General features: G+C 30.7%; 1 protein-coding gene across 1 annotated transcript in view; it reads left to right on the forward strand.

The window, feature by feature from the left end:
* Window positions 1-17,745, forward strand: part of LOC107437837 (rifampicin phosphotransferase) — a gene marked incomplete in the record, with an annotated part of 597,639 nt that overhangs the window by 3,143 nt on the left and 576,751 nt on the right. The window contains 8 exon segments of the mRNA XM_071180697.1: window positions 1,981-2,165; window positions 3,056-3,315; window positions 4,409-4,468; window positions 5,982-6,098; window positions 7,976-8,091; window positions 8,171-8,229; window positions 8,327-8,379; window positions 11,200-11,324. Coding sequence (XP_071036798.1) covers window positions 1,981-2,165; window positions 3,056-3,315; window positions 4,409-4,468; window positions 5,982-6,098; window positions 7,976-8,091; window positions 8,171-8,229; window positions 8,327-8,379; window positions 11,200-11,324 — 975 coding nt within the window.

Genomic DNA, 17,745 nt, shown 5'->3' on the forward strand with positions numbered 1-17,745 from the left:
CATATATATGTTACCGGCAAAGTATGAAACGCCGGCATTGTATAGAATGCCTAGTCATTCTAAACAATGCCGGATGTATGAAATGTGAGAAGTATTACATACTTTCCCGAGGCATTGTATAAAATGCATAGGTATTTTATAGAATGTCGGATGCCATTTAGACAAAGTATGAAAAAAACATACTGATTAGGTTATTATGTAAATGGTGTGCATCTTACTGTAAATGACCGAAATCGGTAGTTGTTGACTTTCACCGGTGACAATCACATAGTTGCTTTGGTGAATGTCCGAAATATTTATTACATCCGATTTGATATTAATTTATTCGTGGATATAATTACATTTATTCGATATTTTAATAGTTACTGACGATAGATTAGAGGAAACATCAGTGTTTGGAGCATCGGGCAAATATGTACCGGACAATGGCACTTGAGATTAAAAAAACATCAGTGTAGGGTATACCGGGCAAATGTATACCGGACAGTGGCATTTAACTAGACCTAGTATGACTAGACCTTTGGTAAATGGCCGAAATTTATACTAGGTCAAGTTAAGTGCCACTGCCCGGTATACATTTGCCGGGTATATCCTACACTGATGTTTTTTTTAAGGTCAAGTGCCACTGCCCGGTATGCATTTGCCTGGTATACTTTTGCCCGGTATACCATACACTGATGCTTTCTTAAGGTCAAGTGCCACTGCCCGGTATACATTTGCCCGGTATACCCTACACTGACATTTTTTTAAGGTTCAGTGTCACTGCCCGGTATATATTTGCCTGAAACTCTAAATACTGATGTTTCTTCTAATCTATCGTCAGTAAGTATTAAAATATTGAATAAAAGTAATTATATCCATGAATAAATTCATATAAAATCGGATAACGTGTGGAATTAGTCATTTTTGAACGACATTTTGACGAATCGGATATGTATTTTATACCTTGCCGGTTTCTCATTTGGCATTCTATGGAATGCCTAGGAAATGTATGAAATATAAATCATTTCATACTTTGCCGATAACATATATATATAAATATACAGTAAAACCTTTTTTATTGCGGTGGATAGGGACCGCATAAAAGAAATCGCACAAAAAAAAATTCGAAAATTTTATAAATTCTGACATGCAATAAACAAGTTTGTACGATATACCACCAAAAACTTTTTTATGCAGTTGATAGGGACCGCATAAAAAAAGTCGAACTCAGAAAATACATCAATAATTTATGAAATAGATGAGAGAATGCTTTTAATAACATTAAATAATTAAATTAGACCTAAAGAGATTTTAAAAATATTTAATTCTTCATTGTACATATACATGTAGAAGTTTTCAAACTATACATTAACTAGTTTGCCGCTACTCGTCGTAATCCAAAACGCGCATCTTCTTGTAATGAATTGGTTGAAAATCGCTGTCGTCGCTTGAAGATAGGGTTTCAATTGATTTGTTTTTTGGTACCATAAAGTCAGTGATCAGTTTTTGTGACGACGGACGACTGGTCAATTGCATGTAAACGTCACGATAGTGAGACATGCATGATCTCAGTTCTTTTTGGAGTTTTAAGCGTCTTTCCGCATTGTTATCTATTTTAAGAAAATGCATTTCCAATTTTTTCGAAATCTGGACCCCTGCATATATTTTATCTGATGTAATAGATTCCGGTTCTTCTTGTCCATTTTCATAATCTATCAAACTATTGATAATGTCACTATCGTCCACAGTTTGGTCCTCAATCATCTCGTCCAAGTCATTAACGCCGATGAACCCTGATCACTCTATAATCTTTATTTATTATTATTTTTTTTTACAGAAATTCTTTACTGGATTAAGTGGATTGTTGCATATATCGCTGTTCGGATATACAATGCAAAACATCGTAGAAGATTTGATTTGTATAAACCATATGCAANTTGGTGTATAAAGGTTCGCCACCCCTGCTCTTTAATCTTTATTTATTATTTTTATTTACAGAGATTCTTTACTGGATTAAGTGGATTGTTGCATATATCGCTGTTCGGATATACAATGCAAAGCATCGTAGAAGGTTTGATTTGTATAAACCATATGCAGTCGGAGATCCTGAAAAAGTGGGCTTTCTTGTTCCTCAATTAGAAACTGAACTAGAATCACCTCAATCGGAGACCGATTTGCTAGAGGTAAGAACCTATAGAGTTTCTATATGGGTAGTTCTAAGAAGTTGAGAACACAATACAAATCTGAACTCTAGGGTTTAAGTCTAGCTTTAAGCATTGAAGGCAAATTAATACTTCTCTCTAATATCATGAATTAACAAAAATTATGGAAACAGTTCACTTTCTTTCTGACCATAATGTTCAATTTCGGACATTCACGGTGTTGACTGAGCCAAATAATCCAAATCGCGTTAAGATCGCTAGGCTGATAGTTTTTCTCATAAATATATAAAATAATATGATATGCAAAACTCATTAAAATAATTATTATAGTGTTAATTTTTTTAAAAGGTACTTTTTATAAGTTGGGAGTATTTATTGCATATAAGAAAAGTATCATTAAAATTTAAACTGAACTATAGTTAATATTATTGGACTCACATTTTTAAAGGTAAGCATATTTAAACGTAGCCTGAAAACTAGAAAGTCAAGTAAGAGCAATATTTTTTGCATAATCTGTGCTTTTTATTGTTTTCTCTTAAAGTGCAATATCCTTTTTTTGGGGAGGGGTCTAAATATTGTCTAAGTATAATTTCTTGCAAAAAATAACCTTTAGTAAATATTTGTTATTTTGCATTATTTTATTTAAAAATAGTCAAAATAAGTTTGATTTGCATGGTAAATAATTTTTGACATCATTTTAAAGAATGGGAAAAATGCAAAATTTGTGCGAAATCAGGCAAATTAAAAAGAAATCAAAATAAAAAAATTATTTTTTTTGCTCTTTTGTAAGTAGATTTGCAGTGGTGGTAAAAATGTATAAAATATTAACGTTTGTTTAATTTTCATCACCAGTTCTTAAAATTTGTAAGACTTGCGAGGATCTCGTTTCAAGATCTCTTTTTTCTTTTCAGTCGGCGGATGAGGTACAGTTCTACGGAATAAATTCGAAAGCAGAATGTGTTCTGGTCCGCATCACAAGAGGATGCAATCAAGAAGCCGAAGCTTGGATCTATTTGAAATTGGCTGATGGCACGACTTATCATTTGGCTGAGCATGTCAATTATCAACAACCATTTGAGGGAAAATGCCTGGTATTTTCTTGCGGGAACTTACAAATGCATTATTTGGCACCGATGAGAAGATGGAGAATACAATACTGTGGTTCTCTAATGTAAGAAATTTAATAATTTTTATCATTTTAATATTTTTTTTATCACTTATTTTAGCATTTTTATTATGTTACGTAATTCTAACGGATTAAATTGTAAGAAAATTAATTAATTTCCAGATAGACTGATATAAAATTACTGTTGCTTTTAAGGGCACTTAACTCTTTCATCGCAGCGAACGAGATAACTCGTCTTCCAGGAATATTCGCTCGATTGTTAATATTCGCTCTATTGTTATATTAGTGAATAAATGTGGTTATTGATTATTATTTTTTCAAAGTAAAATAAACAAGTTTCAAACAAATTTGAGTTTTGTTTCAATTTTAGAGCGGGGGGGGGGGAACTCTAAGCGTAGAGGGTGGAACAAAGTGCTTCTTTGCCGCGATGAAAGTACTAAAGTCACTATCATGGTCCAAAAGCTTGCATGTATAGACGGAACCTTTCCCAGAATTAAAGGACAATTTTGCTGTATTTACAGGAGAAGATTTTATAGTGGTAAAACAAAATTATGTCGAAGAATCAACTATTCAAAGAATATTTTTTTTGAAATTTTTCTCCGTTGTTAAGCATCCCAAATTCCATGATTGTTGGGCAGCGGACTTGCTCTAGGAGAAATTTTTCCATAGTAGTATAGAGTGTTTCCTTGTTAGTAATATAGGCTAAAAAGATGATTTTAGTAAATTTACAAGATAATTTCACTCTCAAAACAATTTAAAATTTAGTTGAAAAGCTTAATCATCAGATTTTGGAAATTACAATACTCACGCTTATCATACATTTAATTTATTTCATGCCAATTAATTTTTAAAGTACCTAACCCTAGGGGTTATGTGCTTCTTTATTTAACATAATTAGAAGCTAAAGAGCGGGAAAAGGGGAGGGGGTGAAAATTAGCGCAAGTGAAAGGGTGAGCAATATGAAACTAAATTAGATTAGAGAACGGGTGAGAAATATGAACTAAATTACGTTAAAACATAGTTAAACATGAAAACATAATTAAAATTTAAAATGATTGGAAACTATAAATAGAGAGATTTACTTAAGTTACATTACGAAATCAAGTGAAACTATTTATATTTATTTTTATTATTTCAGGCGAAAATCTGAAAATAAAGAATTATCTGAAGGAAAGACTTTTGTGAAATTCGTGTTTTTGTAAGCAAATTATTGTGTTTCCTTTTGTGTTTTTAAAAACTATATTTCAGATAATATATTTTAACTTTAATTATAGGGATTGTTTTGAAATTTACTCATTAGCTCAAATGAATTAGTTTTTTCAGATAAAGTATTTCTAAGTGTTTATTTATTTTTTAAATTTTATTAATAGTAGTATCTAAAACTCTCTCGGTTAATAAAGAAGAATTTATTTTTAAGTCCGACTCAAAAATAGTTTTCCACACTATCCAGAAAATAGGTTTAGTTTGTTATATTAAGGTTGAATTTGATTAATAACTTATTGTTACGGATTCAATCAAGATCAGTCTTGGTTTAATTTATACACTCATTAATTTATTAGTATTCATTATTTATTTCATTAAATGTACCTGCAACTCGCGAAAAAGAAGATTGTAGAAATCAGCTGGTTGCTTATAAATAAGACGATGTGTTATTATCATGCCGAATCAATTTTCGGATCAGATTTAATTGGGTACATATAAGTGGCATCAGACGTGAGTGTCCAACATGATTGGCAGCCGACATGCACCTGATTGGTTGATGAATCGTGGCAAATGCGAAGCTGCCAACTTTCAAATCTCTTTGTGAAAATTTATTCCAGTAGTAGCTAATTAATGCTTTAATGTATTTTTTTATTCCTTTAAAATTATTTTCCGCACCACTACAGATAAATGATTTAAGTGTTTATATGCAACGTCACATTGCACCAGATCCTTTGTGGTGAAGCTTTTGAAATTTTGGTAAACTTACCAAACATTCTGAAAGCTTTGGCTTCTAAATGTCTACCATTTTATAAAATACACCGGTGGACAAAATTAAGGCATTTTCCCAAATATCTCAAAAAATATCGAATATAAATAAATGAAATTTGGTATGGAGCATTGTCGTCCATAAAAATGAACTCAGGCCCCAACAGCGCCCCTGAAAAGACGCACATAGGGCTCTAGGACCTCTTGCCTGTACCTCTGGGCATTCACGGAACCATTGTCAAACACATGGAGTGCTGTGCAGGTATCTTGCATGTGCGAATAAATGTGCGAAAATACTTTCCATCTCTTAATTTTGTCCACCAGTGTAGTTCGCAAAATAAGTAGTAGTTGGCAGGTCTGCATATCACGATTCAGCAGTCAATCATGATCGACATCCATGCGTAACGTTGCTTATAGGTATACCCAACTGTTATGATAGGTTATTTTTTATTGGAATCTCACACAATCTGAGATTTCAAAGGTTTACTCTTTCGCATTTTACATTGCGTCTAAATTTATGATTTATTATTTTTTTTCAAAATTGAACAAAAATATTCTATAGACAAAAAATTCTTAGTAAATTTTCTGTTGAATTTCTGATAGTTATCATATAAATGTGGAAAACGTAATTGAAAAATATGTGATTAATATGAAATAGGTAAAGGGAAAACAAAATACAGTGATATATCAATGAGTTGCAATGTTTTTTTAAAAAAATTATATTTTTGATTTGCAATTCCAAGGTGGAATGCTTCATCTGACGTCTATGATATTAATGATGTTTCAAGAAATATGACTGGTTTTGCCAGTGCCATGGCAAGAGCCGAATGGGATTCAGTTTTACAACCTCCAGTTCAAAAGTAAGTTATTCGATTTTTGGCCAAAGTGTTTTGCTATAATTTGAAACTAATTTTAAAGCTAATAAAGTATGTATATCAACACTTTTATTACATTATTAACATTGACGGGACTATGTAGTGGGCAGCCAGCTAACTTCACGTCAGAAAGGTTCTAGGTTTGAATCCCGGATAAGGCATGGGTGTTCTTTCCTTCTCTGTACTGTTTGCCGCTACTGTGGGAGCAACATTGGCCCACCTAATGTGTTGACCCTGAGAGAGTGTCTAACAAATTTGCCTTACTGATAACCGAATGACGAGAGTCAATCGGGTGGGCATTGGAAAAAGACATTGAATTCCACAGCTGTCGAGTTTTCCGTGATCAGATTTTCGCGTGAGATTTTTTTTATTTTTATCTTCAAAGTGGTAGCAAAATGTTATATATATATATATATATATATATAAAAATCTTTGTTCAACTATTGATTTATAACGATTTTGAACATCACTAAAAATAAATACTTCAATTAAAAATGAAGTTTTAATTTTATAACTTGCAAATAATAACTAACTTAATTTATAGTTAACAAATATTAAATGTTTGCATATTTTTTTTTATTACCTAATACTTGTTTCATTATGTATCACTAAGTGTGGACGAATGATGCATATTCAGAGATACCACAGGTGAATGCTCTACGCAGCCAGGTATTTCGTACTAACACATATCAAGTCCTGAGATAAAGTAGGCTTTGTTGAATAAATTGAAAAAAAAAATAACATGAATAGATTTACTCCTTCTAAAAAACTAGCCACAATTGAAGTGGTTTTACTGCCAGTTTTTCCGTTTCGCTTTAACTCCTGCTTCGTAGATACATTCGTCATAGATTGCAACGGCCATACATTTCTATATTTTGCTACCTGTTTATAAAATTATAAAGATCGTAGTGGCAACCCTGATATCGTGGTTAACTCGTTCTGGAACGCGATTTTCTTACAGCAGCAGTGCAGTTTATTGACATTTGCTCAAGAAAACAATAAAATAGAAATTCACTACATTTTGAATGCCAGGAAAATGACATATTAGCTTAGAAATTTGAAAAAACAGTCATTTTAAACTATTAGTAAGTATCAAAACCTAAGCCTTTATGTTAGATGAACCATGAATAACTTAAATTTATTCTTTTATCTACTGTAGAAGGAATCAAAAAAAATTTTGTTCTTGATATGTACAGAATAAAATTGTGTTCATTAAATAAATAAATAATTAATCGTTAAATAAATAATTAATCATTAAATAAATAAATAACTTTGATTACATTCAATCTTATTACTATAATACGTAAACTTGGTAAAAGGTTAATATTTGCTTTCCCTCCTTACAGTACTAGCAATTATGGTCGTAGGCTGATTCCTTGCAGACAGCCATCCTCATCCATTATTATATTATTCAGAAAAGACATCATTCATTGCTCAACTTGTCTGATTTATATCAGGCAGTTTATATTAAGTTCCGAGTAGGGATCCTTAGTGTAAATAGCTTCATTAAAGATTCATTGGAAGAAGTCAAAGTTAAATCCGTTTAATTGAGTAGTTACATATCTTCTAATTAGCTAAAGAAAATCAGGCTGATTGAAATAAACCTTAAAAATAGCAGGTTTTTAAATTCGGGAAGAAGTTTTTTACAGTTAAGCAATTACCTGTATAACTTGTATTACATTTATGCTGATGACAGGTATGGAAATTTGCATCCTCATGTAAGAAAACTGATTCCTACCATGTAATTTTCTCGAATGAATTTCCAACAAGAGTGTGTCGACAACAATAAGAAATGATTCATGGTGTAATATTTTTATGTTATGCAGAGAAAAGTATATAGATGATCATATATTTTCTTGCAGGTTTGTTGATAGTCTGAATTTCTATTATCAAATGGGAAACATAAGAGGTACTGTTTCTGTGAACGAGGATCCGGATTATGAGATGCATTTATTTGGTGAAAAAATGAGAATTTTAGGTAAAACATAAATGAATCTTTACCTCAATTCATTACTCCTTTTCCTAGAAATTTTTTTTTATTTGTCTTATTAATTTAGGTAAAAGTTCACACTTTTCTGGCTGCAAGTTTGAGAATTTAGTAGGATACGTACCACAGGTAAGGCAATCATACTTATTAATGCAACAAAATGAGCGATATTGAGATTTGATATTGAAATAAATTAATAATTAATGTTACTAATTTTTATTTTTAGAGTGGACATGGATTTCATTTGCGAAAAGCTTCAAATCCGAAAATCTTCAAAGAGTAAGTTTTAAAATTTCAAATTGTTATAATTATTTTTATTTCATGCTAAAGGACTTCTCTCCCCAACGGTGAACGATTGCTTACAAGCTCCTAACGGCAGTCCTTATATGCTTGCTACACAAGCTTTTAAAACAAAAAAATCTCTCCAAAAATGTGATTATAATTTGTTTTGTTATGCTTATTGAAAGTGATTTGATTTGTTTGGCCAGTTGTAAGGGATTTACGAAGATAAAACAACGACTTATTCAGCAGATAAATAAAACAAGTAAAAAAAGTGTAAAGTGTACGAGAAAAATAGTGAAAATGCACTTTAGAACTTCGGAGACTTAAATCGATACAATGAAAGTGAAATAAATTAAATATCTCAAGCATTTTTTTTATATTATATTTATATTTTATGTTTTTTTAACGCATCAAATATTTAGCCACCAAGTACACTATCTGTTTCATTCACATAGTAAATAACAATTTTACTTCATGGAAGTGCTGAAATATTTAAAAGCAGCCAAACAACCACATAAAGTAAACATACTTTTTTAAAAATAATTTTTTAACCGTCGTTGAATAGCCGACCCAATTTTGGGCTTACGACTACTAATGCGCAACTCCGTAGCCTTGTAATTTTGAACCAATCCAGAAGACAAGGAAACTCCTGGATCATTTTCCCCAGAAGTATTGATTTGTTATGGGGACATGGAGGCCCTTAGACTCGACAGATTTAACATGCATCAGTCACAATTTTTTTACACGGGGAGTCTTCGGCAGATGGGGATCGAACCCACGAACTCTTGGACATGTACCTAATGTCCTACCAACCAAGCTATCCCGGCCAAGAAAATATACTTATCGTTAATAGAAAAAAAACGTGTTAAGGTCATTTTAACTAAATACACTTATCGTTAAAAGAAAAAAAAACGCGTTAAGATCATTTTAATAAATTTGGAAAAAGCTTCGAAATGTATAGAAATCTTATGAAGCCTCTCCCCAAAATCTTTTGTTGGTACTTCGGTACCATTTATAACAATGTTTGACGAAATATTCTATCCAAAAACATTCATCATCGTCAAGTTGGGAACTGTGACTATTCAAGATGGTGAATCTTAAGCGTAACAAAAATCCAAAAACGCAAGAAAAATCTCAAGAATTTTGTCAAAAAATGACTTTAATTCTTAAACAACATACAGTGGAAAAAATCTTTTGCGGGATTAATTGTTTGCTAGGTATAATCCATCTTATCTTCACGTTTAATTTTCTTTTAGTAAAAATAATTGTATATGCGCTATAAAATAAACATATCAAAAAGAAAAAAAAAAGGCAATTATATTTATGCGTTCAATTATTAAAAAAAGTTGGTGTTAAAAGTCTGGGTTCATTGTTTAGCTTTAAAACGAAGCATTTTTCACTAAACCCCGTTGAATTTTAGGAGAGTAGGAGACAAATGAACATTTAGGGGAGAGTCGGGTAGCACCGCCCAGCGGGTACCCCCTCCCACAGTCAATTTCATGTGCATAGAATATTTTTTCAAGTCAATGGGTCATCGGACATTAATTGTTATATTAAAAAAAGATTATTTTCAAAGTTTCAAGTATTTATGCAGCTGGTAACATGGTAAGCAATAGTTTTGAAAATATGTTGAATACAGTAGTCATGAAATTAAGAAAAATTGGTTGAATGTTTCGATTAAACTTCATTTTAATACTAAAAAAATAATTTTTTCTATACATACAGCATTAAAGTATGTAGTCTTAAGTTTAATTTGCACAAAGAAAGAAGTTTGTATGTAAAAAATTGTTCGAGTAATTACAAATTTACAAAAAAATTGGATTTCGGGTAGCCCCGCTCACATGAATGTCGGGTATCACCGCCCAATTTTATTTCGTCGATAAATGTACGGTTGCAAAGATTATTATTTTATTGCTTCAAATTTGAATGTTATATGCATTTTTAACAACAAATATATGTTTTAATATTATATGAAACATAAATTTATATATTTAAAAATGAAAAATTAAATATTTTTAAAATGTAATTGATATATCCAAATTAAATTTAATATCAAGAAATCATAAATATTATGATAAGCTATTTGCTTACTTATTTGTGAACGAATCAATCTACAGAAGCATTTGAATGCAATTAAAATACAAAGTGAATTTGTAATTTTATAAAAAGTATTTTATATTAAGTTTATAAGAAGAGATCAACCAAATAAGTTTATATAGAAAAACAACTATTGTTATTAATTATTGTTACTTAAATTAAATTATTTTCGTTAAATATTTAATATAAATATATATTAATATTATAATATATTAATATACATTAATAATGATAAAAAGTATGACATTTGTTGTTATTAAATGATAGAATTCACTAAAAGTATATAAATATGTAATAAATAAAATAATTTTGTGATAAAAATGATAAATGAGGTTTATCTATTGTCGATACATTGGTCATTCTCATTTACACCTGAAAAAATAGCCAAAAAACCCAATTTTTGTAACTGGGCGGGGCTACCCGACACATCTTGAAAGGAGCTAAAAAACATGTTTTTTTAAATTTCTATTTTTTTAAGTTAAACTATTCTTTTTTTGGTTTATTCTTTTTGCATTATTTAACTAGATGGTAAAACAATAGAAACATACAAAAATATTGATTATTACTCAATATTATACAGAAATATAAGCAAAACTCCTTAGGTGGGCGGGGCTACCCGACTCTCCCCTATATATTTCAAAATACTCCTATAGAAGTGTGGTTATAAGATTACATTAGTGAGAGGTTATGATTTTAATGAAGCGTATTTAATAATTTTAGTGTACCAGCAGGCTTTCTAATCAATCCTTTTGGAGATATGCTTATTGTCAAGGATATTGACATTGCAATAAAACCATACAGTCCAGTTACTTCGACACGCAGTTTTGAAGCAAAATTTACAGCAGGTAGGTTAAAAATGTTGCTAAAAAAGTTTCTTTTAGTTCAGCCTGTAGCTCTGTGCGAGTTTATGCTATAATTTAAAATGTAAACTATAGTTCAAAACTCTATGCAGTAATTTAATAACCATATATATTGTAATATATAGTAGTAACTATATATAGTATAGTATATAAAGTATTATATAGTATTGTAATATATAGTAGTAATTATAAATAGTATAGTATATAAAGTAATATATCGTATTGTAGTGTAATAATAACTATACATAGTAAGTATATTTAGTAATATATAGTATAGTAATAACTATATAAGGTAAAGTTATGATAAATTATAGTTTAATATTAACTTTTAATTAATGACAAAATGAAAAATAAAAGCTAAATGAAAATTATTCATTTATTTTCAAAACTAGTTTGTTTAGAATACATACAAATAAATGTTTTCTTACAATAGAGTCATTATTATTGCACAATTTATATGTTTGAACTAAATGACGCAATTCAAAAATAATTTGCAACAATCCTGATGAGGCGTTTTATAACTATTTTTGAACTTCCAAATCTCTTTTAAGTTTACAGCCATCAATGTTCAACTCCGTAGCCTTGTAATTTTGAACCCACTCCAGGAGACAAGGGAAGTTCTAGATCACACATTGGGACTAACTAGATTTCATGGAGGACTTTCTGAAGGAACAAACCCATATTTACATTACATGGAGAGAAAAACCACGAAAAACTCCCTCGTTTAGCCCTATGGAAAATGGATTCTAACCCATGATCCATTTACCACTGAGGATATTTTACGGCAACATTGTGGTCGGCGCGAGCCAAGAGCTACCAGCCCACGCTGGCACTCGACTTTTGGTTAGTTAATGGGATGACGAGTTTCTATCCTTCGAGCCACAGCGACATTTGTACAAACCTTATATTTGAGGCGGTTAAGGCAATGAGATATCAATGTGAAATATCGGGGATATGTCCCTGGTGCCGACTTCACGCCCACTTAGCTTTAGATAGTTGGATACCAGTGTAACGGGATGTTAATGCAGCCAGTGCACAATGTGCTTACGCCATATAGCTACCATCATGTCGTTGATCTTGTAATTGTGAAGCCTAAAAGCTTTTCTTGGCTTATTGATCAACAATTGGCTGTTGCGGGAACACTATCTTTTTACGTATATATACATGATTTCTAAATCATTTTTCTCTTGATGCAATATTTAAAGTGAATTTTACATTTTTCACAACTTATGTGTTATAACTTCCTGAAATAGGTAAAAATGTAATTGAGCTTACCGAGACATTTTTTCTGTGCCTCCAAAAATTTATCGTCATAATCGCAATCGGTAAAATTTTTATAGCAAAACAAACCCCCATTTTTCAAATGTTTTTCTCCCATCTCAATCAGGGGTGGTATGGTTTGAATCACTCGATTTGAATCATGATTAAAATCGCCATTTAAATCATTCGATTCTTTGTAAAAAAAAAAAAAAACACTGATTTAAATCAAGTGCTATCTTTTTCTTAAAAAAAAGTCCTTAATTTAAATAAATTTTGATTTTTAAAAATAAATTATAAATTTAAGTCTAAAATATTGTTATACAATATTATACAGGGTGATTCTAAAAAGATAGGAAAAATTTCAGGAAGTGATAGTACACACCCAGACAAACAATTTTTATCAAAGAATGCATGGTCGAAAACAAAACGCAAAACCGCTAGNCGTAGATACATTCGTCATAGATTGCAACGTCCATACATTTATCCCTCTGCGTATATTCTAGAAATGCTTACACCGGTTAAGATAAAAAAAGTTAGATATTGAAAAATTTATGAGAAGTTTTGAAGCTAATTATTATTGTAAACATTGTTTGTGACATGCCAGAAACATGAAATTTTTAAGTTCAATTTAATTTTTTAAATATACAAAATAGTCGATGCTAGTACTAGGTTGTTTTAAAATGCTAACAGCAATGCTATTTATTAAATTTTTTCTGGAATAGATGCTACAGAAATGCTATTTAAAAATGCTATTTATTAAATAGCTTTGCTGTAGCATCTTTTAGTAGTTTAGTATTAGATCTTGGTGCAAGTGACTGTAAATTGTCATATTTCGTGAGAATCACCTATTTGCTGAATTAAGGTTGCCTACACTGAACCGGAGAAAGTTAAAAGACTTTTTTTGTATTATATAATTTGCTATTTAAAGTTAAAATCATTATTTCTTCTACTAATCACAAGAATTTCTTTTAATCGTCAAGTTTTCATTGATGAAGTAATTTAGGTTCTTTGTTGCCTTTTAAACTTTGAAACGTAGTGTACTGATAATGTTTTAGCATTTTTTTTTAACTGATCGATGTTTATTTATAATTTTTTTTTTATCAACACTAAAAGTAACCTTGACTAGAAAGAAAGACACTTTTTGATAGAAGCTGCCAGAAGTTAAAATTTTTTAGAGATAAATGAAATTGAAGCTGTAAATATATCTGAAAACAATTAAGCGATTCTACTCACTTTACATCAAGTTTTGATAACGTTTTTATCTGTAATCAAAAATGCTACAATTCTTTGAAGAAATTAGAGCTGATGAAAAATGTATAATCCAGACTGAATTGATACATTTAAAAAAAAAAATCGCAAAAATTTTTTGGGACTTAGAGAATTTTTCTTTTTTTAATCATAGTTTGAATAAGATGTAATTCTGGCCAGACATCTTTCTACGTTTTTTGAAAAACATCTTCCAGTGGTAACTAAGTATATGCTTTTATGCAAAATTCTTTCTTTTATAAATTTGGAGAAAAATATACTTGAGGGTGCCCCTTTGGCAAAATTAGCGACTTGTGTTTGGCGCTATTCCTGTTTGCGCGGAACACCGTGGTAACAGGAATGGCGGCCAAAAGATAATGATATTTCAATTGGAAAATTTCAACAAAACATCGGCCAAAACTTGCAATGAACCCAATGTAAGCAAAATTAATAGACCCAATATGAAGGATTTTGAATCGAAGCAAAAATTAATGGAGTAGGCGTAGAAAGGAAATGAAAAAAAAAAAAAAAAAAAANATAGAAAAAAAAAAAAAAAACAACAACTCTTCTTCATTAAGCTTGAATATTCTCAGATACAGGTACACAAAATTATCTAATAACAGTTAGATACTGTCTAAATTTATCATGAATAGAATCTGTGTACCTCCATCGCTTCATAAATTCGACGAAATACGAATCGAAAATGGCGTTTGTAATATCGGACTAGCGATGACATTTTTTTCTTAAATCCCTTTTTATGACTGCCCACATACCTTCGATCTTATTGACCAGATTCAAAAGTAACCTTACCAGCCGGTATCCAACGTATAACTAACGAACCTCTGAAATTACAACTGTTGAACATTTAAAAATAATGTTAAAATCTAAACCAATCAGAATAACGATTGGGTTTGAACATCGCCCAGCTTGGCGATAAACTGCGATAACTTGGCGAGAATTAAGGGGCACCGTCAAATATATATATATAAATACTACAACAATCACTAACGTAACTCTATTTTACTATTTTAGAATTAAATTTATTCGTTTCAGAATTTAAAATTTTTTTATGATAATTTTTATAATAAATTTTTTTAATAAGTTTTAAATTCAGAGCACAGAAAAGTTACCAAAATGTATATATTTCAAGCTGAATAATTCTTGATCTAATAATTGGAGTCCACGTACTAGATACAATATCATGGATTTGTAATATAATTATTATTAAGTGCAACCGATGATTTAAATTACGGATTTCGATACATTAATTTAGTTTCTCTTAATGAACATGATTTAAGCTAATTTGAATTTATGGTTATAGGCAGATTGAATTATACGATCCTTTGCAGACAGCCACCGTCATCAGCTATTTCCGAAAATGCTAAAAAATATTCCACACATATGGTTGTAGGCTGATTGAATAAAAGCTCTTTTGCCGACATTCACCGTCAACCGTTATTTCCAAAAAAACGTGAAAAAATATACGCATCTGGTTGTAGGCTGATTGAATAATAAGATCCTTTGCAGACAGCCACCACCATCCGTTATTTCCAAAAAAAAAAAAAAAAAAAAAAAAAAAAAAAAAAAAACGCTGAAAAATACTATACACATATGGCTGTAGGCCGATTGAACAATGAGGTCCTTTGCATCCATTTTTTTTCAAAAACGCTGAAAAATATTTAACAAATATGGTCGTAGGCTGATTGAAATACTGTTTCTTGCAGACAGCCATCGTCTTCCATTATTATGTTAATCAGAAAAGACATCATTCATTGCTCAACTTGTCTGATTTATATCAGGCAGTTTATATTAAGTTCCGAGTAGGGAAGTCTCAGTGTAAATAGCTTCGTTAAAGATTTATTGCAAGAAGACAAAGTGAAATCAGTTTAATTGTGTATGTATACATCTTCTTATTAGCCTATAGGAAATCTTGCTGATTGAAATAAACCTTAAAAATAGCAGGTTTTTAAATTCGGGAGGAAGTTTTTTACAGTTAAGCAATTGGGTATACTATAGCCTACGTCACAGGTTGTGTTATTCCTACTAAATTTAACCCATGAACGGCATTTTCTGCGAGCCTAACTTCAAGCCACAAATAAACAAACGAAGTTCTTGATCGTTTAAATAGCTGCTCGCCAAATTTTATTGCATTATAAAGAAAAGTAATTGATATTCGATTTTTGATTAATAATTGATTTATGTGGATAGTGGCATAGAATTTAGCATTGCGTCATGGTAAATGTTATTCCTACTAAGTGGAAGTAGTTGTGTTTTTTTTATATTATACCCAATTACCTGCATAACTTTTATTACATTTATGCTGATGACAGATGGAAATTTGCATCCTCATGTAAGAAAACTGATTCCTACCATGTAGTTTTCTGGAATGAATTTCCAACAAGAATGTGTCGACAACAATAGGAAATGATTCATGGTGTTATATTTTGATGCTATGCAGAGAGAAGTATATCATATATTTTCTTGCAGGTTCGTTGATAGTCTGAATTTCTATTATCAAATGGGAAACATAAGAGGTACTGTTTCTGTGAACGAGGATCCGGATTATGAGATGCATTTATTTGGTGAAAAAATGAAAATTTTAGGTAAAACATAAATGAATCTTTATCTCAATTTATTACTCACTTATCTACAAATTTTTTGACATGTTTTATTAATTTAGGTAAGAGTTCACACTTTTCTGGCTGCAAGTTTGAGAATTTAGTAGGATACGTACCAGAGGTAAGGCAATCATACTTATTAATGCAACAAAATGAGCGATATTGAGGCTTTATATTGAACTGAATTAATAATTAATGTTATTTCGAAGAACTACTTTTTATTTTTAGAGTGGATATGGATTTCATTTGCGAAAAGCGTCAAATCCGAAAATCTTCAAAGAGTAAGTTTTTAAAATTTCAAAATGTTATGAGTATTTTTATTTAATGCTAAAGGGACTTTTCTCCCCAACGGTGAAGGATTGCTTGCTAGCTCCTAACGGCAGTCCTTATATGCTTGCTACACAAGCTTTAAAAACAAAAAAACTCACCAAAAATGTGATTATAATTTGTTTGTTATGCCTACTGAAAAAAGATTTGATTTGTTGATTTGTCTGGCTAATTGTTAATGATTTGCGAAGATAAAACAAAGACTTATTCAGGAGATACATAAAACAAATTAAAAAAAAGTGTAAAACGTATAAGAAAAATAGTGAAAATGTACTTTTGAACTTTGGACAATTAAGAAATCGATACAATGAAAGTGAAATAAATTAAATATATCAAACTTTTCTTTTTATATTTTGTTTATATTTATGTTTTTTCAACGCATTAAATAATTAGCCACGTGGTACATTATCTTTTTCATTCACATAGTAAAAATAAAGTTTGGCATCATGGAAGTGCTGAAATATTTAACAGCAACCAAACTACCACATAAAGTAAATATACTTTTTTTAAAAATAATTTTTTAACCGTCTTTGAACAGCCGACCCAATTTTGGGTTTACGACTACTAATGTTCAACTCCGTAGCCTTGTAATTTTGAACCAATCCAGAAGACAAGGAAACTCTTGGATCATTACCCCCAGAGGTATTGATTTGTTATGGGAACATGGAGGACCTTGCGACTCAACAGATTTAACGTGCATCAGTCACCATTTTACTACACGGGGAGTCTTCGGCCCGTGGGGATCGAACCCACGAACTCTTGGACATGTGCCTAGTGCCCTACCAACCAGGCTATCCCGGCCGATTAAATATACTTATCGTTAATAGAAAAAAAACGTGTTAGGATCTTTTTAACTAAATACACTTATCATTAAAAGAAAAAAAACGCGTTAAGATCATTTTAATAAATTTGGAAAAAGCTTCGAAATGTATAGAAATCTTATGAAGCTTGGAAGG

Source organism: Parasteatoda tepidariorum, chromosome 5 (assembly GCF_043381705.1).
Source record: "Parasteatoda tepidariorum isolate YZ-2023 chromosome 5, CAS_Ptep_4.0, whole genome shotgun sequence".
Classification (NCBI taxonomy): Eukaryota; Metazoa; Arthropoda; class Arachnida; order Araneae; family Theridiidae; genus Parasteatoda; species Parasteatoda tepidariorum.